Consider the following 23,175-nt stretch of genomic DNA (forward strand, 5'->3'; position numbering starts at 1 on the left):
AAACCGGCACCGAACCCAGACTCGGAACCAGACGCAGGTCCGCCAGCTGCTGTTGAACAGGAAAGTGCCGCGGCTGAGCCACGCCCACAATCCGTCTCTGAGACCCCAGGGGACGCAGACGATGAACAGGCGCCTTCTGTCTCTGTCACGCTGCCCGCTTCAGCCCTGAATCCTAACGGTGCTCAGAAATCCCCAGACGTCGCTTCACCCGCCACAAACGCTGCGGCGCAGTTCCAGGAAATACCACTGGATGGCGCCACGGTGGAGGAGGAGCCGCTGTTGGCTGCGAAAGCGGAACCGCTGACGGACGCCACGAACCCGGACCGGGCCAAGGGGGCAAAGACGAAGACCTGCCAGTGCTGCTCGGTCATGTGACTTCCATGGTCATGTGACTGCCACGGTCCTGCAGTCAGACAGACTGAGCGGAGATTAAAACCAGCAGACAAACAGAACCGTAAAAATACACCGAAATTCACGTGTGTAAACGTGACTGTAGATGAAAAGCGTGACGTCACCCTCAGCAGTCAATCAGAAACGCGATCGGACATAAACAGGAAGTACTACATCCATGAAGGACACACAATTACTTTACTGACTTCGAGTGAGGGTTTTCATCATTTTAACAAACTCCGACTACACCCCTGTGTGTGTGTGTGTGTCTGTGTCTGTGTGTGTGTGTCTCCTACACTGCTTCTGTGTGAGACAGCGGATTAGCGACTAGACGTTTCAGCAATAAAATAAAACAAAGCGGTTACTAACCTTAAAACCCTGTAAGACAATAAAGTGTAACTTTAGATTAATCTTGAAATATTTGGTGATGTAGCCTGCAGATGATCTCAGTTTGATCAGACGTGTTTCACTCGCTCAGGAGTCTGATCTCTCATATGTCTGATCTCTCATATGTCTGATATAAAGGTAGCTGATTCATAGTCCATGATACAAAAAGTGTGTAATCTGTAAAAATGATACTCCACAGAATTAAAGCAGAAGTTACAGCATATCATGACAGATGTTGCGGCAGATGTTACGCTGCTAGGATGCAGATGTACATTTTAATCTATCACCAAGTGCAATTGTTAATTTTTTATATATTTTTATAAACATTAGCGTAGAGTGAAACCATTTACACTCAAACTAACCTAAAATAAGAATTTCAGTTTCACCGGTGAACCTGCTGTTGTTCTCCAGCTTCAGTGCGCCCCCTGCTGGCCAAGACTAGGACGTTGCCTTCAGACTGTAACGGTGAGGATCTCAGAAGAGTGAAGACATCTGAAGAAGTTCTGCTGTTATTGAAAATCTCACACACCTGAAATATCTGGAGCTGACTTGATCATTTTCTCAGCTGATTTTTAAAACGCATCCTACATTATCATTGGTTAGTTCTGAGCTGCTCTCGGCCAATCAGAGCACAGAGGACTGAACCTTCCTAAACAGCAGCTTCTCCATGACTTTGGTATTTTTGCAATGTTTTTAATGTTACACTTTATAATGTTTCAGTATCTTTATTATATTCTGACATTATAGCTTTAATAAATATAAATATATAATCATTTAATAATTGTCTTATTTATCTAACCATAAACCTCTTATTTGACAGACAATTGAATTTACAAAAGACCTTTTATTTACAGTTATTTGCTGTTTATTTTCACTAAGGAACATCACTTGAAATAATAAATAAATAAGTAAATTTCAAACGTTTTTAAAACAAGGTGTGTGTAAAACAGAGGTCATTTTCAGTCAAGTGCACCGTGCTCCATTAGAACACCAAACCCTCTCAAAGGTGGTAAGATTTCCTGTTTTCTTGTAAAAGAAAATCGATTAAACCCTCAGATTTTATTAGTGCAATTGTTTGTTAAATTTGCCCATAAAATCGGGCTGTGATCGGAGCGACTGACGGGGTTGATGTGACTCCTAATGACGCTTAGTTGCTGATTAAAACCCTAAGACCTGTCTAACCGTGCGAGGGAGACGGTGCGTCTAGTCTCTCGGCATCAGTGAAATAGTCCAATGTATGAACTTTTCTTCAGCTTCTTGTTGGGTTCAACTTAAAAATCAGTTCCTCTGCATTGCACCCTTTTTCCGTCTGAAGACTCGAGGTCTCTTTCCATTTCAAGTTCACTTTCAGATTTTTCCGCCTTTTTTGATTGTTTTTTTTTCTAAAGGTTTATTTTCCTTTTTGTGGCGTTTTAAACAAAGCTTGTTCCTGTTCCATGACCACGTTCTCGTTATCACCTTCCATCAGTGAGTCTGTGTGACTCCATACACTTTCCTGTGAGTTGGACACCGCGTCGGTGACCTCAGTCTCTGTGCTTGTGGAGTGTGTGTGTTGGTCGGGTTGGGACTGTAATGCGGTAACAGGAGGAATCGCTGTACTCACCATTGGCTGCGTGTTTCTTGTTGAGGTGTAGACGGGTTTACTCGGGTCTTACTGATCTCAGTAGATGGTGTTCTGGCGTCCTCAGTGTCTTTCTCAGATGTGATGTTCTCGCCAGGTGTCTGTTCAGGTTTCTATTTTTCCTGGCCTGCCCCTGTTGATCCACCGCCTTCCCCGTTCTCCCCCGTTCTCCCTGATTCACACAGACAAGCACAAACCAGGTGTCCCGTCTTTTCACAACCGAACCATTCAGTGGAAACGTAGATGACGTAATCAAATCCGTCGATTTTAAAAGTTAGGGTGCACTGCAGTTCCGTAGTGTTTATTATTCAGGATCATGTAGGTGAATCATCACGTGTTTTAACAGGTCAGATTTGCTGCCGATTGAGATTTTCTTGATTGAGGACACTAGAGTTCTCTGGCAAGGATTTCATCTTTCATGAAGGAGGTGTGACATTAGACAGGGTCACCTTTTTGGATGGTGTCGACGGGGGAAGTACACTGTAGTGAGACCCAGCTATGTCTCTCCCGTTAACCACCAGCTCTGTCGCCTTTTCCACGGTGCTTAAGATGATCACCACCGCGCTGTTCATCCTGGACGCGGCTAGGACACGCTCATGTCCGACCACTCCCCCCCCCCCCCCGGCCAGACTGCAGTTCTCCACACACCATGCTCTCCAGCAAACACGTCTGACTGACAGACGTCTGGTGGACGTCCTGCACGGTGTCAAATAGAAAGAGTTCTTTTGCTTTTTTAGAAAAGGTAAGAAAAGAAAATTTAAATAAAGAAACGTTTGAGATAGAGCGCAGAACCACGTTCACACTCAAACAGGCTCCGCCCACTCACTCCCAGCATGCACTCAGAGAGAGACAGGGAGAGAGAGAGAGAGAGAATGACAAAGAGAGAGAGAGACAGGGAGAGAGACAGAGAGGGAGAGAGAGACAGAGACAGGGAGAGAGACAGACAGGGAGAGAGACAGAGAGGGAGAGAGAGACAGAGACAGGGAGAGAGACAGACAGGGAGAGAGACAGAGAGATTTTTAACAGCACTGCTGTGTGAAGACTCTAAATGTCCCCTCCTTTGGTGAAAGCTGTTTTCCAGCCACAGTCTGGAGCGACATTACGACCTCACTGACCTCCTGACCGGCTCTTCCCTCGATTCTGTTCTTTCTACTCACATACAGTACACAGCAGGTTCAGCGTCTCCCAGGAGGAAATTGAATAATTGCCATTTTATACAGTTTGTTTTTTTGTAACCTGCACCCAAGATAAAATTAGTTCTTGAGAAATTTTCTTTAAATAGATGGAGAAATAAATTAGTTAAAAGTAAAAAAAAAATTGGTGAGTCTGTTACATTCTAAAAACCGTGAAAGATGGTTTCATTCAATGAACAGAAAGGACATTCGTTTGAGGTTGTGGGGTTTAGCCCAGTAACAAAAGCGTTTACTGCGATTGCCCCGTGTAGAATCCTCCACTGGAGATCAGCAGTGCGCTTTTTTAATGGAGGTTTCTACAGCACTCTCCATACTGGTGCAGTTCGTTCTTCTCCAAAGAGTCTGTTCCTCCACACAGAGTCCAAACGGTTAGAGAGTTCGCTTCTGTTCATGACCTTAACACGGTTTTTATATAGAGACTGTCTTCTTGTCCTGTACAGTGTTAGCGTTGGGGTCAGTAGAGGTCCGGACAGTTCTGCAGAACCATCTCTGGAAATGGGTCCTGCTTGTTAGGAGCCGTGATGCCAGAGCTGTAGTTCCTGAGCAGCAGGAGATCATCTTCTGTGAGTTTTTGTGTCCGCAGGTCAAGGATTTTTTGTGTGACCCGCCTCGACCTTAGAGACAGAAGAGCGCTCACAGCTTCGGTATCCCTCAAGTCAGGGCCTGCTACGTCTACTCTCTGCTGGAGGTGCAGTGTTCTGGTCTTGAGAGGTACTGTGTTTACACAGATGAGGCGATGTCTCCTGTATGAAACCTTGCCCCACTGACTAGAGGTTGTTCTAGGAGCCAATGTAGAGAGTCTGTAGGTTTAACCTGAGTCCATTTAAAAAGTTTTTATGATTTTAAAAGCCCTTGATAAGAAGGAGGTAAATTGTTGTATTTTAGGAAAACAGGGTCAGTTAAAAATATTGTTGCATCTAATCTTAGATTGTTTCCTCTTTTTAAAATACAGCTGGCCACCTCTCACCATACCAGTTCTCTCGGCCCTGTCAGGTATTTCTGAGCAAACTGTAATCGAAAGGTTGCAGTCCTGCTTGCCAGATGGATCAGACACTGTCCTCCCTCCTCTTTTTGCAAGAATAAAATACTTTGTGGCACCCAATGAATCCTAGCGTTCAGACCAGTGCTGAACCCAAGCCTCTCCATGACTTTTCAGAGGTACTGGGGGTCAACACAATCGAAAGCTTTTTCCTGGTCTAGGGAAAGAGGACCAGTGTCTGAGCTCAACGAATGAGGTGGACATTGTCTACCATTGACCTTCCGGATACACAGTGGGTTTGGTCCTGGTGTATGACCTGGTCCATCATCTCCTTCAGCCAGTTAGCGAAGGCTTTGGACAGAATTTTATAGCCTGTGCAAAAGACTCTACCTTTTTTGATTGTTCCACTGTACAGTAAAAAGTATGGTGCAACTACTTAAAGAAGTACATTTATTTTAAAAAGTTACTCAAGTAAATGTAACAGAATAAGTGTAACTCGTTAATACCCACCTCTGATCCAGACCAATCAGAGCTCACGCAGGATTTATCTGATGAACCTTTTAAAGAACCTTTCACACTCTGTAATAAGAGTAAAGCTTGAGGTCTGAATGCTAAAACCGGATGTGGGAGAGGCTACAGGCGATACACACCGATCATCATTGCACTGAATCCCTTCAGGCCTTAATCATGTTCCTTTTGTCAGAAAGCCAGGATGAGAGCAGGATAAACAGTGAAGATGACCAGCAGGGGGCGTCTGAGGTTCCTGATCCGGCTCAGAACCAGGAAGTGCAACAGGTGTGCAAATCAACTCTTCCCTTAGAAACTGTTGCCGACAAAACAACCAATAAAGATCTCAGAAACCTGAGCTGCAGGTCTTTTATGGTCAGTGAGCGGTTGATAATAGAGGCAGCAGGGTGGAGGAGCACAGAGAGCGAGAGTGGAGAGAGAGAGAGAGAGAGAGAGAGAGAGAGAGCACAAAATCAGACAAAAGGAAAATCAGAGAAGAAACACAGAGACTCACTGATAATCTGAGAAGAGAAGAGAAAAGAACCATGGACCTGGACCAGTACGATGACAGTCAAAGTGACAGCGGAGTGTCTGTTGATTTCTCCCCGAACAGCATGTCAGATAGCGAGACGCCGATCGAGAGGGAGATACGCCTCACCTTCAGACGAGAGCAGAGTCTTCGCCGGTCACGAGGCCTGGATGAGACCAAAGTGTTCGTCGAGATCCCGATCAGAAAGCCCATCCTCTCCCAAGGGCTCACCGAAAAACCATTGAAGGATCATAGCAAGGAGCGGCAGTTTGCCGGGAAAAAGATGCAGCGTGAGATCCATGTTGAAACTGAAAGGGAGAAGGCGCTGGTCAAGCTCGGAAGGCTGCCCGGATTTTATGACAAAGGTACCGTGAGACAACTACAGGAGAAAAAACTTCTCTTTGAAGCCTTTCCGGAATCCAAAGACCTCCAGATCTCAAGTGACAGAACTCAGGAACCCACAAATAGATTGGAGATGCTCTTCCACAACCATTCCACAAACCAGCCCACTATGACTTCACCCAAAGATCTCCAGAGTGCCAGAAATTACAATCATGGGACACTGAAAACTGCGCAGGAGCCAAAGAATGAAAGAACATCCAGCATTCCATTGTCCAAGATAACCAATGGAAGAAATGTTGAAATGGATAAGCCAGACTTCTCTTCTAAAATACACACCAAGCCCCTGGGCCTGGATTCTTCTCCTCAACTCTTCCCATCACTGAAGGAGAAAAAACTCCTGTTTGAATCATTTCAGGACAATAAGGATGTTCAGATCTCCAAAGATCAGGACAGAGAGGTTTCTGAATCTTTTAAAGAACAGAGGAAAAGTCTGGACATCTTTTTTCAAAATCAAAATTCTGCATTGAAAGACCTTCAGGAGCCCAAAGATCTTCAGATCAAAAGAAATCAGGATGACAAGATTTCAAAAAGGAACATGCAGGTCCAGAACTCAAAACCTTGTGGTCCAGGGTTCTCGGAGGCTGTGGATCGGCAGGTGGTCATCATCGAGAACAGTCGCACGGTGAGTTCACACACAAACGGACAGGTTTCCACACCAGAGGCCGTGACAGACTCGGTAAACGTCAGATCTTTAACGGCGAAACCGCGTCCGAACTCTCAAGTCCAAAACCAGACGGCTGATGGTGAGGAGCTGAAGGAGAACCCATTCTTCAAGCTGAGATCGTTGCCGTCGCGCCTCCCGGACGTGCGGAAGGACATTCAGGAAACAAAAAGGCGAGAGGAAGACCTGCGCAAACAGAGGATGGTTCTCTATGGCAACAGGTCAAAGGTCACAGGATCACAGAGTGGAACCACACCAACACACACTGTCACAGACACACCGGGACAACACATGAATGTCACACCAGGTACTTGAGTGTGTGTGTGTGTGTGTGTGTGTGTGTGTGAGGCTGACTCTGTGTTCTTTACCTTATTGTACTCTTAATAAGGTTCAGCTTTAAACCTTCAGGTCTTTTTACCACAAATACAGTGAATTAGCTGAGGCTATGAGGCTATGAGGCTAATGCTGAAGGTCACATGGGTTGTGTGTGTGTTTATGAATATTAAGTATGCTAATCTCTTACGATAATTGCTAATTACATATCAGTCTTTAAGCTCGATCTTGGTTTAACTTCATGGAGAACGTCTCTGAGGTCCCGAACAGAACACGCCGACACACATCTACAGTACACACCACACACACTCATTACTCACTTATTAATTATAGGAAAATATTTATAGAATTTATTAAAAACACTGAAGTCCAGATTTCACACACACACACACACACACACACACACTAATGTATATTTATCCTGATGGATAAGATATTTTTCAATATTTTATAAAGTGTGTAGGTGTGTGTGTGTGTGTGTGTGTGTTTACTAAGGGCCTGGCTCTGCGCTGTGTTGATGTGAAATAGTTCGTAGTTGTGAGTCGATCCTATTTAATCCTCGTATTTGTAATATGTGATTATATGATCAGTTTGTCAGTAAAATGAGATAAACTTCATTATTATCTCTCACTCAGTTTAGCAGATGATCATCCACAGTCTAGAACAAATCACGTCTGTAGGAAAGCATGGTACGGTCTTCTCGTACAGTCCATAGCACTGCTGTTCGGGATCCACTTTAATATTTATGAAAGGTTATTAAGCAGAGTGAGAACGCTACACACACACACACACACACACACACACACACTCACTTTATATACGAGAGACACGCGAGGTGTGGAAAGCTAGGATCATTTAAGATTTCTGAACTCTATAGACATCTAAAATGATGGGACTACACATGGTCACATGATCCCTGATTGGAAGGTATACTGTACATTACATCGCTGTACCGTAGGAAGGCTCTTGTCACTAACCATCAGCGTGGAGCTGGTCGAGGAGGAGATTTTTGTGTTGTTTATTTTGTTTCTCACAATCTTTGTCATTAAAAACGTCCTTGATCTAATTTGCTGCTCCAGCTGGATGTTTGACTCGTTACAGAATCACAACCAAAGCATGAGTTTACTCAATGTGTTTATTAAAACTTCACCAACATGTTATTAATGCTAATTCTTTACTTAAATAACTACAAACACAACACAGCTGCAGGCTGATGTTTCCATTGGGACGAAACTGTTGTTATAGCGAAACCAAGCTATAGCGTTTTGAAAAAAATAAATACATACGCAAAAGTCATCCTGATAAAACCCACCCACTACTAAAGTGATATTTTTTCATTTGTGCTTTTTAACACCCTGTGACCCGAACCAAACACACGCCATATATTCTCACTTCATTTGAAAAAAATGCAAAACTGGAGTTATCTCATTCTGCAGGAAAAACAGTTGAGATTTGTGCTGAGCGAGCAGCTCACTTCTCTTTTATCCAGAACACAGTGGAACTGAGGTGTTTTCCACGCAGCTCTAAACGAGGATCATTAATGAACCAGAAATGTTGCTGAACGAGCGGTTCGGAGTTTCCCACGGTGCGTCCGGCTGTTGGTCATGGTCATGGTGAAGGTTTACTTTCGCCTTTTTCATACAATTTATCTTTTAAAGGAAAAGGCATATTTTTACCATCTTGTTTCCATTTATAAATAAATCAATTAATTAACGAACACAAAACATCCTGTTTCAGTAAATTAATTAAACCTGAATGTTTATGAAGATGAGACTGGGGCAGAGAGACGGTACTGGGTATTTATTTCAACAAAAAGTGTTTAAATGTTAAATACAGAGAAAAGTCCTCAGGATAAACAGTGTGTGTGTGTGTGTGTGTGTGTTTGTTTGTTTCTCCAGTGAGTTCATCGTTTGGGAAGTTGGATCTCTCAGGGCCACTCAGCCGTCAGCCGCTGCAGAACGGACACAAGACACGAGAGGTACACAACACTGTGTGTGTGTGTGTGTGTGTGTGTGTATGTGTGTGTGTGTGTGTTACACAACCTAGTTACAATCAGAGCAAGATTTAAAGATTTGGACTGAAAAAAAAAAGACTTTTAATCTAACAGAACTCTAACGAGCACAAACGCCGGTCTTAGCTGAGCTAACGTTACAAAGCTAACCAGTTAGCATATAAACAGTCTCTGACAGTAAACCACAGCTACACACACACACACACACACACACACACACACAGTGAGGCTTGGGGTGAGTGTGTGTGAGTGTTCCTCATGACTGTGTTTTATTCCTCACAGGTGAAGGAGCAGAAACAGACGCTCCTGCTAGTGCAGCGCTGGGAGACGGGTCTGATCAACACACACAGCGACAAGCATCACACCTGACCACACACTCACACACACACACACTCACACACACACTCACACACACACACAAAGAACAAAAACAGTTAGTCTTCACTTCATTACTTACTTACCTGGCTAACATTATAAGCTAACCAGTTAGCCACTAGCAAGTTCTCTTTAGTGAGTTAGCAGACCTATGCTAACTGGCTAACAGGTTCATTACTAAATCTTTAAGATTTGTTTATTAATATTTTTCTGTTTCCAGTGTTGATCCATTTTGGTTTAACTGATTGTGTTTAGTGAAGAATAAACTAGAGATTTAGATATTTTAATTCAGCCACAATTATTTAACAATAACACTATTAGCAAGATATTTAGCTTCATACAGAGAGAGAGAGCGAGCGAGAGAGAGAGAGAGAGAGGTGTTATTTATCATCAGCAAGCTAATGCAGTCTAGCTGGGTTTGGCCAACATTGTCTGATGCTGTAAATCAGGGGTCACCAACTGGCGGACGCCGGTCCGAACCCGGACCACGAGATGCGTCCATCCGGACCACGAAGCCTTTTGACTTAGTATATATATATATATATAGCAAACGCTATTTTCTAATGAAAGAAAATGTATATCGGGCACGTGAAGGTCAGCTCAGAAGACGTGAAGGTCAGCTCAGTAGACGTGAAGGTCAGCTCAGCCACGGGTTGCTATGCCAACTGATACGTTCAGATGTGCAGTTATGCGTGCATTGAAGAGAGCAGAAAGCGAGAGCAGCGCACAGACAGATTAGTGCAAAAAAATTAAATAAAAAAAATGTCACGTTAAAAAATTTGAAAAGTTGATTTGGAGAGTTTTTCACGATGAATGGGTGGAAAAATATGCATTTATTCTTCCTGCATCAAGATCTACACGCCTGTGTGTGTTATTTGCTTGGACTCTGTTGCGGTTGTCAAAAGTGGAAAAATTAAACGCCATTACGAAGCTAAACATAGACACTTTGAAGAAACTCACCCCCGGCAGTCTGAGGTAAGGGCGAGGATAATAAATGAGCTTAAAGTGCAGTATAAGCGATCTACAGTACACAGGTCCTCTCTCACACACACACACACCGCCCAGCAATGAGCTTATGGATGTTCACTGAGAATACAGGGGATCTTAGGAAACATAACAAGCCCTTTACACATGGGGAAATAGTAAAGGAGTTGTTCATTTTTAAGTTGTTAATGTTTAAATTAATTTATGTTCTGTTCAGATTTAGAGATGAAGGCATATTGCACAGTTTCCTTCATCATATTTTTGTCAGACATTGTTACTGGTTTAATTCAATGATTTTGTACCAAAGCAACATAAAGGACAGATGAGCATTAAAATGAGATCCAATTTGTGAAGGATGTAAATTGGTCTGTTTATACATGAGAACATATATTGGATACACCTAAAGCATCAGTGTCTGTTTTGGGTTGTCCGGACCGGAGCTGGTGAGGAGTGTTTATTTACCGGACCTCAAGCAATTTTAGTTGAAGACCCCTGCTGTAAATGATTAAAAACATTTTGAAACTCATTTCACTGTGTGACCCGAGTGTGATTGTGACGGAGTGTGAATATGAGTGTGCACCACAGAGACTTAGTTCCCCCACACACAGTCAAGGACACGTCCACTGTTACAGCTTCACCTCTCAGGACACGCCCACTCAGCGCTCAGTTTCACCCTTACCTCTCAGGACACGCCCACTCAGCGCTCAGTTTCACCCTCAGAGCTTTGAAGTTAAATCGGAGACACTGAGCGCGTCCTGCCCCGCCCTAACCTGCACATTCAGCCCTTTATTTAAATACAAAGGAGAGAAAAAAACCCTTTGAAGTTGTTACATGACTGAACGATGACTGTACACACACACACACACACACACAGGCTGATGTTTCATCTCTCACTTTTTATCCATTCCGTATTAAAGCCAGGTTTCACCCCAGCTCAGTGATGTTCCTGCGTATGATTCACCTGCAGCCTGAAGAACTAACTGGATCATCTACAGCTGATGAGAATTGAATCAGATTGCGTAATGAGGATCTTTTAAACCAGATTACAGAAACTGCCCTGTTTATATACAGGTGACTAACGAAGGCTGACCGGGTGTGTTCTAACCTCACATTTCAGGACACTTAGTTAAAATGTTACGGCTCATTAATAAGATTAAAATTAGACTCGGCAGCGCCTCCACTCCTTTACCTGAGTAGCTCACCTGAGTTGACCTGGAGATGGAACAGAACATGAGGACTTTACATTTACATTAATGAGACGTCATTTTGGAGACCCTCTTATTCAGACTGATCAAATGAGATTACATTTTATTTCATTATACATCCGAGCAGTTGAGGGTTGAGGGCTTCACTTAAGGGCCTGACAGTGGTAGAACTTGATGGTTGTGGGGTTTGAACCTGTGACCTTCCAGTGAACGTCCATGAAGACTGGACCAGAGTGGGGTCGAAGGGGTGTGACTTACTTAATAATTACTAACAGGAATTAAAGACAAAGTTTGGACATATTCTTAAAACACACACACATGCACACACACACACACACTTTTCTGATTAAAATGTTACGTATTTTCACACCCACTTGTTGTGTACCTGACCATATAACCTTATAAACATCCATAACACCTCATAAAGGTTTAACAATCTATAAAACTTTATAAAGTTAAGCACTCGCGTCACGAGGATGATGTAATTATGATGATGTAATGATGATGATCCAGTTAACAGGATGTAATCTCCTTTTATTGCTCTTATCTTATATAGCAGTGTGTCTGTACTTCCTGTTGTGTGTGTGTGTATGTGTGTGTTTAAAATCAACCATAAATCATGAACTAATTATTAACAAAGCATTAATATTATTTATTTTATTCTTAAACAAAATAAGCACCTTAAATACAAAATAACAAAAAATACAAATTGTGCAAATGCTACAGAGAGAGAGAGAGAGCGAATGAGATGAATGTTTAGAAAGAAAAAGAGAAAGTCTGAGCTGTGTGTATGTGTGTGTGTGTATGTGTGTGTATGTGTGTGTGTGTGTCTGTGTGTGCTTGCCTGTTTTGCCAGAAAGACACAGAAGTGTAAATCTACATGCAAACCAAAGCTCAGTCACTATATCTGCAAGCTCCTCCCACTCAGGTGTGCTGTACCTGTCTCTGCGTGTGTGTGGAGCTCTCACACCACACTGTGGCCAAAAGACAGACAGAGGGACAGAGGGTGAGACAGTCAGTATCCAGGTGGGCGGGTGAAGGTGCTGAGGGGACAGTCGTAGATGGGCTCAGACCCTCCTCCTTCATCCTGCAAATCAGGAAGTTAACAAACACTTGTTGTTATCCATCGCAATGTTTATGCATCAGTAACGGACCTCAAAAGGTGAGAAATGACTTATTATTACAGAAAGAGAATATTAGTACAGAAAGATGTGTTTCAGTGTAATAGGGTGAGAGCTGAAGGGTGCAGAGAGTAGAGGGTAGGAAATAGTGTGTAGGGACAAGGAGTAGGGTATAAAGAATAAATATGGTATAGGGTTTAGACAGTAGGAGGAGTTGGGAGTACGGTATAGTAACTAGGGTGCAGGGAGTAGAGAGTCCATTGAAGGGAATAGGGTGGAGGAGGGACAGAAGAACGGAGTAGGGCACAGGGTGAAGAGATTGGGATAACAATAATAATAATAATAATAAGAAGAAGAAGTTTATTTTATATAGCGCCTTTCCGGAGACTCAAGGTCGCTTTACAATAACAAAAATGTTTACACATAGAAAAAGACATCTGAAGGACAACAAAACAAAATACAGATAAACATGAAAACCGGTAGGATTGATCTAAACACATATTCAAAGATTGGGAGAAGAGGAGGAGAAAAGATATGTTTTAAGGTGGGTTTTGAAATCCTGTAGTGAAGAAAGATCACGGATGTGTTTGGGAATAGAGTTCCAGAGTGTAGGGGCAGAAATACTAAACGCTCGTCCTCCAAATGATGCTAGTCTATGGTGAGAAATTAACAGTAGACCATCATCTGCAGATCGGAGTGTGCGAACAGGGGAGTAAGTATGAATAAGATCCAAAATATATGGGGGGGCAAGACCATGAAGTGCTTTGAGGGTGATAAGCAGAATCTTGTATTGAATGCAGGAGCAAACAGGTAGCCAATGAAGTTTGTGTAGGATGGGAGTGATGTGTGCGGATTTCTTTAAATAAGTGCAGCTTATTTAAAGCAGCAGAGTTCTGATTAGTTCAGTATTGGAGCTTATTTAATGTTGTATTTGGTAGACCATAGAAAAGAGAATTACAGTAGTCAAGTCGAGAAGTAATGAAAGCGTGAACCAGTGTCTCAGCATCCTTGATGTCTAAGAAGGGCCGTAGACGAGGTATATTATGGAGGTGATGGAAGGCAGATTTAGTAAATAAAGAAATGTGAGGGAAGTCAAAAATTATACCCAGATTTTTTACGGTGGTGGAAGGTCTAACCAAGGTCCTGGAAATGTTAACAGTATCAGTACAGAGAGAAGCAACGTTTTTAGGTGAACCAACAAGTAAAAACTCAGTTTTATCAGTGTTGAGCTTGAGAAGGTCACTGGTCATCCAGGCATTTATGTCATCAACACAAGCAGAAACAGAGTTATTGGGAAAGGGATGGTAGTGTCGAAAACTGATATAAAGTTGAGTGTCGTCTGCATAACAGTGAAAATTGAAACCATGACAACGGATGATTTTACCTAGAGAAAGCATGTAGATGATAAACAGTAGTGGGCCAAGAACAGAACCCTGTGGAACACCATGAGAAACAGAAGCGGTAGAGGATTTAGACTGGTGGATAGTAATATAGTGTTAACAGTCAGACAGATAAGTAGCGAACTAGGATAAGGCAGTTCCAGAAATACCAAGAGCAGAGAGTCGTGAAATGAGAATACTGTGAGAGATAGTATCAAATGCAGAAGAAAGATCTAACAGAATCAAAATGCTAACAGAGCCAGCATCAGAGGCCATAAAAAGGTCATGGACAAGCTTAATAAGCGCTGTCTCAGTACTGTGGTGAGGGCGAAAACCGGATTGGAAACATTCATACAGATTATGAGATGACAAATAGGACTGTAGTTGAACAGCAACAACTTTTTCAAGTATTTTTGAGAGTAGCAGAAGATTTGAAATTGGTCGGTAGTTGGCCATATCAGCCGGATCAAGGCCAGGTTTCTTTAAGACTGGTGTGACAGCTGCAGTCTTTAATTCAAGAGGAACAACACCAGTGTTCAAGATTTTAGAAATGAGAAGTGAAATAGGCCGTGAAATAACAGGTGCAGAGTATTTAAGCAGGGACGTAGGGGCAGGATCAAGGTGACAGAAAGAAGGATTGACTTTACTGAGTAACTCAGAAATAAAAGCAGGAGTTTGGAGGATCGAAATCAGTAAAAATACCAGTTGCAAAGTCTGTAGGGAAGTCATTTACATTTACATTTAGGCATTTGGCAGACGCTCTTATCCAGAGCGACTTACATTTTTTATCTCATTACACATCTGAGCAGTTGAGGGTTAAGGGCCTTGCTCAAGGGCCCAACAGTGGCAACTTGGTGGTTGTGGGGTTTGAACCTGGGATCTTCCGAACCGTAGTCCAATGCCTTAACCACTGAGCTACCACTGGCCATTTAAGTGGATAGGGGAGTACACGTTGAAAAGAGAGAATGTATACAAATTATTTTATTTTGGAAGTGAATGTAAGAATGACTCACAGAGATCTACAGAGTTGGTCATAACAGGGACAGGAGGGCTAGTGAGTTTGTAAACTACAGAAAACAGTGTTTTAGGATGGGAGCTGCATTTGTGATAAGAGTAGAATAATAGCTGGAGCGTGCGTTATTTAAAGCCGAGTTATATAGCTGAATATGATCCTTGTATGCAATAAGATGCACGGTCAAGCCAGTTTTTTTTATAAAGGCGTTCCAGGCGACGACCAATGGTTTTCAATTCGCGAAGTGAGGGGTTAAACCAGGGTGATGTGTGTGTAGAAGGTACGATTCTGCATTTGAGTGGGGCGTGAATATTAAGGGCGGTAGAAAGAGCGTTATTATATTTGGCAAAAATATCAAGAGCAGAGCTGTGTTCAGTAAAATCTGAAAGATGTGTCTGTACAGAACCAGTAAACAGTGAATGATCAACAGAAGTAATTTTACGAAAAGTAATGCTTGATTTTACCCTGAGGCAGGGAGAGGCATTTCACAACTGAGTTCAATGAGAAGGTGATCAGAAAGTCCAATCTGAGATCCATACACAGAAACATTACGTAAACCAGTTGTACAAATTAAATCCAGTTGTGACCTTTTAGATGTGTAGGAAAATTAATGTGCTGTACGAGATTAAAACATTCAAAAACTGACATGAGTTCACGGGAGTCTGCACAATCTTTGTTAAGATGTATGTTGAAATTACCAATTAAGATTATAGAAGGAGACATTGCACAAGTAAGGGTTAATAGTTCATGCAATTTAGTGAAGAACAAAGCGCACAATCATTGCGCGTCTGTAGAGCAGATGGAGACGGAGATATAGTAATTAAGGCAGTACGATTGATACCACGGTGGTTGGCCGGCAGCATAGAATAACGTATGTCCGAACGTTTAGACCAAATAGAAGGAATAGACGTAGATGTAGTCTAAAAGGTGTAGAGAATGGGGTAAAAGGCTAAGGGTACAGGGTGTAGGGAGTAGAGTGTAAGTGTGTGTAGCTACAGGGCTGTGTTCTAACAGATTCAGGCCAGATGGAAGGCGGGACCCTACAAAGGGCAGTACTGAAGTGTAGATGTTTGGATTGGGACACTGCTGACGGTTACCTTGGAGCCAGTGCTGATTCTCTGTAGTGTGAGATCTGAGAAACAACAACAACAACAAAAAAAGAAACACACAAAAATTACACAACATCCACAAAACGTGAACAAACACCTTCACAGACACTGTGCTCGACTCGGGAGGGACGGAGGGAGGGGGCACTGTGTCAATTCGGGCGGAGTTTATTTTTCACTGCATTATAACTTGAAATAAATGTAAAATAGAAGTACAGCAGCCTCTCACCGACGACGTGGTCCCTGCGGTGGACCTGCTGCCAGAACTGCTCCTGTTCCCTGTGGAGACACAAACACTGAGGGTCCAAAGGTCTGTTCAGTCAACTCTCTACGCTCTGCTCACTAGTCACACTGACTCTCTACATGCTGTGTCTTAAGCCTACTGCAGTGCATTATGGGATGTCTTACCTTTGTCTCTTTTTATTGGCTGCTATCTTAGCTGTGAGAAAAAAAAGAGGGGAAATTAGAGTTAACCAGGATCAGATAACCCCGCCCCCTACAGGACAGTGTGCGGATCAGATAACCCCGCCCCCTACAGGACAGTGTGCGGATCAGATAACCCCGCCCCCTACAGGACAGTGTGCGGATCAGATAACCCCGCCCCCTACAGGACAGTGTGCAGATCAGATAACCTCGCCCCCTACGGGACAGTGTGCGGATCAGATAACCCCGCCCCCTACAGGACAGTGTGCGGATCAGATAACCCCGCCCCCTACAGGACAGTGTGCGGATCAGATAACCTCGCCCCCTACGGGACAGTGTGCGGATCAGATAACCCCGCCCCCTACAGGACAGTGGGCGGATCAGATAACCCCGCCCCTACAGGACAGTGTGCAGATCAGATAACCTCGCCCCCTACAGGACAGTGTGCGGATCAGATAACCCCGCCCCCACAGGACAGTGTGCGGATCAGATAACCCCGCCCCCTACAGAACAGTGGGCGGATCAGATAACCCCGCCCCTACAGGACAGTGTGCAGATCAGATAACCTCGCCCCCTACGGGACCGTGTGCGGGTCCGATAACCCCGCCCCCTACAGGACGGTCGGCGGATCAGATAACCCCGCCCCTACAGGACAGTGTGCGGATCAGATAACCCCGCCCCTACAGGACAGTGTGCGGATCAGATTACCCCGCCCCCTACAGGACAGTGTGCGGATCAGATAACCCCGCCCCCTACAGGACAGTGTGTGGATCAGATAACCCCGCCCCCTACAGGACAGTGTGTGGATCAGATAACCCCGCCCCCTACAGGACAGTGTGTGGATCAGATAACCTCGCCCCCTACAGGACAGTGTGAGTATGAGTTAATGGACACACACCATATTTTCGTATCCCTAAAGCCAGGACGATGAGCACCATGAGGAAGAGCAGCGCAGCCGAGACGGAGCCACACACCAACGCCACGTCCACTGAACCTACACAGAACATACACATCAGAGATACACAACAAATAAAAGTGTGTGTGTGTGTGTGTGTGTGTGTGTGTGTGTGTGTGTGTGTGTGTTACCCGTGTGTGGAGTATGCGTATCCGTGGAAGATGGGCTGCAGGAAGGAGATCCTGAAACAAATGACATAAACATTAAAGCATCTAAATAACACACACACTTACACAAACACACACACACACACAAATGCACATAAACACAGGTAAACACAGTCATACAAATACACACACACACACACACACACACACACACACACACACACACCGACACACACACACACACACCTGTAATACAGGTCAGGGTGATGGGGCTGCTGAGTTCAGAATGTTCCCAGTTGTTACCCAGTAGCACACTGTACTGACACTGGTACCCGCCCCCTTTCCTCCGCCGTCCTGCTGCAGCGAACTGCACTATGTGTTGAATGTTTTGGGCGGACTGTGTTGCTAACGGCAGCGAGGATCCCTGTTGGAACAGGGAGAAATGAGCCCCAGGGTAGGAGGGCGACCCGGTGCACACTAGCACCCCCTCTTCTCCCTCAGATAACAGTGGAGCTGGGAGATCAACTGTGGAGAGACACAGAAGAGAGACATTTCAGAGAGTAAGACAACAGAGCGAGAGACACAACAAAGAGAGAACCTCGAGAGAGAAATTTCTCAGAGAGACACACTGGAGAAAGACAGACAAGAGAAGGAGACATTTCAGTTAAAGACACTTTAGAGAGACACATGTCAGTAAGATACATCAGAGTGAGCGACAGATAGTGAGAGAGTGGAAGGAAACAACCTTACTACATTTCATCACACAGAGACACTTCAGAGAGATAGCAGAAAAACACATGAGGGGGGACATCAGAAAGGGACACATTCAGAGAAAATTCAGATAAAGACAATTCAGAGAAAAAACGTAGAGACACATTAGGGGGCGTTACAGAGGGACACTTCAGAAAGATATCAAAGAGACACACAAGAGGAGACATCACAGAGAGACACTTTATAGAGATATCAGAAAGTCATATTAGGAGGACATTACAGAGAGACAATTCAGAGAAACATCAATAAGACACATTAGGGGGACATTGCAGAGAGACACTTTAGGGGGACATCACAGAGACACTTCAGATAGCTGAAAGACATTAGGGGGAACATTAGAGAGACAATTCAGAGAATCATCAATAAGACACATTAGGGGGACATCACAGAGAGACAGATTTTTCTATGAATCTATTTTTTATGAAGGTAAAAGATAAACACTGCTTAATAGAATCAGAGACTGGGGAAGTAGAAATAATAATAAAGAAGATGTGTCTAACCTCGTACAGTAACAGAGACAGGTGCGCTGGGGGCGGAGCTTTGATTCCCCTGAGGTATGTTTACCACGTAGAAGCAGGTGTACATGCCCCTATCAGCCACGCCCACTGGTCCCACCCAGAACTGAGGATTTGTGGAATGGCTCACGAACTGAATTTCCTCACCCTCTCCATGTTGTTTCTGGAGGACAAATGCCACAGGGACAGGTGTGGGCAGGGCTTGACAATGGAACTCTATCACCTGACCACGCTGGACACGCCCATCTGGAGGTTTGACTGAGAGCTGAGGAGGAGCAAGGGGTGTGGAAGGGCCTGTAGAGTGGAGGAGAAGAGAATGGAGAAATAAATCAATGTCTGTCTCTATTTATCTGTTCGTCCATCCGTCCACAACTGTGCAGTTCTGTTCCTGGAGAACTTAAAAACAAAGTAAAAGGGACAGGGAAGGAAAAATCAAGACCACAGGACCACAAAACATCCTGGAAATTAGCAGGAGAAAGAGAAAGACAGTGGAGTAAAAATTGGAAGAATTTGCAAAATACAAAAGTAGGAGAAGTCATTTAAAAAACCTGGAGTTAACAAAAAAGAAAGATTTTATGAGAACTAAAGCAGAAGAATGAGTGTAATTACTGCAAAACAGGAAACAACGACCTTAAAAGGAAAGTGGAAGAGAAATAAAACAGAATAGAGACAAAGAAGAGCAAGAATGTCAAGTGTATGTGTGTGTGTGTGTGTGTGTGTGTGTGTGTGTGTGTGTGTTAGTGTGTGTGTGTGTGTGTGTGTGTGTGTGTGTGTGTGTGTTAGTGTGTTAGTGTGTGTGTGTGTGTTAGTGTGTGTGTGTTAGTGTGTGTGTTAGTGTGTGTGTGTGTTAGTGTGTGTGTGTGTAATGGGTGGTGCAGGTGTGGTTCTGTGGTCTGTATTGGGCAGGAAACAGTAAAACCTCTCTTCAGTTCCTCCTGTAACCGTCACAAATCTCTAAAGATTTATTCTGAGAAACGTGCCGGAGTGTGAAGCGTTCAGCAGATCCACGCTCAGGAGCGAGTCGAACAACTAATTTAATATTCATTTACTGAACTAAAGAGAGAGAGAGAGAGAGAGAGAGGAAATTGGGGAAATAAGATTTATTCACACAATAAAGGGAAGTATTACACAGCAACACATCATAAACCACATCTGTCCTCATCTGTCCACATCTGTCCACATCGAAATTCACGAGTTGTTCAAATAGGGCGTATGTTTAAAGTTTCTGTGTAAAAGAACAGTTCTGAATGGTAGGTGTTTCTCAACTGCTCTCTCATTCATTCATACTCTTCACTAATAGAAAGACAACGCAGTGTGTTACAGACCGTATGGAGGTGTGTGTAGGACAGTGTGTCATGCTGGAATCTTTCTTCACATTGTTCAGTAAAGATACAATTTAAAAACAGGTTGTTTATTTAACAGCCTTGGCAGCGACCTCATTTCCCCTCTTGTCTGTTCCAACCCCTCAGCACTGGGCATCAGCAGTTACTAATCAGGTATCTCTGATCATCTGACATCATCTGCACCTGTTTCTCAGTGGATCAGAATTTAATTAATTTTTCTTGGATTATTTTGTTATGCTTGAATGATTCATAGGTCACTGTGTGGCTTAAACAAACCAAAAAATCCCTCTGAAACATCTCAGGTACAGCCACTGCAGGGAAAACTGTTGCCCAGGAGTAGATTAAACATACGGGAAATTCTGGACCTCTGGAAGCTAAATATGAAGAAATGAGGGGGGGTCAAGACTTTTGTACAGTACTGTATACGGTAGAGTAAGGAGCTGAGTGTATGGGTCTGCACATGGTGACAGTGAGACAGGTGTGAGGGAGGAGATGGTTGTAGGGGCTGAACATGTGTTTGTAGTGAGACAGGTGGGGGACGGGTGTGAGACGGGTGTGAGACGTACGTGAAGGTGGGTGGAGCCGGGTGTAGGGGCTGTACATGCTGAGGTCGTAGCGGCAGCAGTAGATCTCCGTGTTTGCACCGTCGGTGTTGAGCCGGAAGTCGGCGTGCGAGTGCTCTGTGTCGAACCGCCGCGAGTCCACGAGTGAGCGCACGCGGTACAACTCAAACACTCTGCCGCTGTGACCCGGAGGCGCCTGACACCGAATCCACACACCCGAGGACAGACCTGAGGACACATCTGAGGACACACCTGTGGACAACTGCACCAGCTCCGGGGAGGGAGGAGGCTTCTGACCCAAAGCTCCGCCCACTGCTTAACCAGAAACAAGAAAGTTACTGTAGATCATTCTCTCTGTCTCTCTAACACACCCTCAGGTGGAATAATAATAATAATAATAATTATTATTATTATTATTATTATTATTATGTCAAATGTCTGTCAAAACTCTAATGATACTAACTGAATTATAATTGAAATCATTTTATTTAACAGAATAAATAATTAATTAATTTAATCTAACAGAATAATTTTATTTAATAAATAAATAAATAAATAATATTATATTAGTATCTTATTGTACAAAAATAAGTTTTTATCTATTATAAAAATACAGTTCTTTTTAAAAGAAGAACATATGACAGGATCTCTCTCTGACACACACACACACACACACACACACACACTTTTCCATACAGCTAACAGTCTGTCAAAACAACAACTGTCAAAAAAATGATGTTTATAATTAATAGTTTAATTTAACCAACATACAATAAATGATACAACCTGATTTATACCTCAATATAACAGAATTAGCAAAGAAAAATAATAATAAGAGGCTTTGTTCAGATGCAGCTTCATCACGTGTGTGTGTGTGTGTGTGTGTGTGTGTGTGTTGAGTTTCATTTAACAAAGGCATTTTAATGTTCAGTGCCATCACGTGGAAATAAAACATAAATAAAAGCCGGAGAAAATCTGAGGTCTGACTCAATAAATCTCTCTCTCTCACACACACACACACACACACACACACACACACCACTCTTAATTTAAACAATGAGAGGAAATAAGAAATGTGTTCCCTAGAAATTGGAATAAATCTCGTTCTGTCACACACACACACACACACACACTCACCCACACACACACACACTCACCGCAGGTTTGGAGAAACAGAGCAAAAAAGATAAAAAGCCATGTTAAGAAAAATCCACACAGTGACATTCTTACAGTCTAAACAAGTGACACCGTGACTGTTATGTAAAAGGTGTGTGTAAAGAGATGACACACACACACACACACACACACACACACACACGATGCTAAGACCTCCTTCAGTACGACAAACTTCCTGTGGTGAAGTAACTCAACAATTCATCAGTGCTTCCTCAGTGTATTGTTCACGTGAACTTCCAGCTGATGAAGTTCCTCAGTGACAAACAAGTTCATCTTAAAAAACACATCTGTTATTCCCACTCTTCTCTCTCTCTCTCTCTTACACACACACACACACACACACACACTAAAACACTCAGATTTATTCTCTAATCCCCCCCGCCCCTCAGTGGTATACTGACACGTGGGGATGGATGGGTGCCAATACTTTAACACACTGACTGTGGAAAATGAATAATACAACACACTGCTGTTTTTTTGCTGCTTCCTGTTTGATCTTTTTTCATATTCATTATAGATCATCTACATATGCAAAACCACGCCCACTTTATGAATCCAGTTTAATTAATGCTGGTTATATTAAGTGCATTAAGTGTTTAAGATTAATTCAATAATATCAATAATATGTAAAAACCTACAAAAAAACCAGAAAAAAAGAGGAAGAGAAAAGAAGGTAAATAAGAAAAAAACCCAGGGGGACTGAAACCGAGATCACGTGACCTCCGAGGAAACTGGACAGGAAGTTACCGACTGAGAGAGAAAGGAAATGACATCACATCTCTCTGTGACCGTGTCATCACTCGCCATCACAAAGGTGTGAGTTATTGGTTATTAGTTTATTAATGTAAGAACGACGTTACAGAAACGTTCTTTCATTCTTTAATTTAATCTCACCTCTACACTGTATGAAGTCTGTGGGATTGTGGGAGCTCTCACACACACACACACACACACACACGCGCGCGCAGGAAGTAAAGAGAGTGGTTCCTGTGGACTTTCCCTGGAATAATGCCGCAGATATAAAAGTTTACACACCCCTGTTAAAATAGCAGGCTTTCGTATTAAAACAAGAAAATCATATCAGATCTTTTTACATCTTTACTGTGAAACAGCACAAATTAATAAAC

The 23,175-nt window shown here is 43.2% G+C and overlaps 3 protein-coding genes across 3 annotated transcripts in view; 2 read left to right on the top strand and 1 right to left on the bottom strand.

The window, feature by feature from the left end:
• palm3 (paralemmin 3) overlaps positions 1 to 1,552 on the top strand; it is a 16,176-nt gene extending 14,624 nt beyond the window's left edge. The window contains exon 7 of the mRNA XM_053499347.1: positions 1 to 1,552. This exon is cut by the window's left edge and continues 647 nt beyond it. Coding sequence (XP_053355322.1) covers positions 1 to 375 — 375 coding nt within the window. The 3' untranslated portion in view covers positions 376 to 1,552.
• A 3,832-nt stretch (positions 1,553 to 5,384) lies between these two features.
• misp3 (MISP family member 3) lies at positions 5,385 to 10,898 on the top strand. The gene is made up of 3 exons (XM_053499069.1): positions 5,385 to 6,976; positions 8,901 to 8,980; positions 9,296 to 10,898. Exons 1-3 carry the CDS (start codon positions 5,623 to 5,625, stop codon positions 9,380 to 9,382), a joined length of 1,521 nt encoding a protein of 506 aa, XP_053355044.1. The 5' UTR covers positions 5,385 to 5,622; the 3' UTR covers positions 9,383 to 10,898.
• Positions 10,899 to 12,139: 1,241 nt separating this feature from the next.
• On the bottom strand, positions 12,140 to 22,186 carry LOC128526135 (uncharacterized). Its single transcript, XM_053497721.1, has 10 exons — positions 22,030 to 22,186; positions 20,876 to 21,184; positions 18,952 to 19,260; positions 17,927 to 18,205; positions 17,705 to 17,755; positions 17,517 to 17,612; positions 16,604 to 16,634; positions 16,425 to 16,474; positions 16,187 to 16,221; positions 12,140 to 12,664 (listed from the first exon to the last, which is right to left on the bottom strand). The coding sequence occupies exons 1-10, from the start codon at positions 22,094 to 22,096 to the stop codon at positions 12,593 to 12,595; spliced, it is 1,299 nt and encodes a 432-aa protein (XP_053353696.1). The 5' UTR covers positions 22,097 to 22,186; the 3' UTR covers positions 12,140 to 12,592.
• Positions 22,187 to 23,175: the final 989 nt, after the last annotated feature.

This window comes from Clarias gariepinus, chromosome 6 (genome assembly GCF_024256425.1).
Source record: "Clarias gariepinus isolate MV-2021 ecotype Netherlands chromosome 6, CGAR_prim_01v2, whole genome shotgun sequence".
Lineage (NCBI taxonomy): Eukaryota > Metazoa > Chordata > Actinopteri > Siluriformes > Clariidae > Clarias > Clarias gariepinus.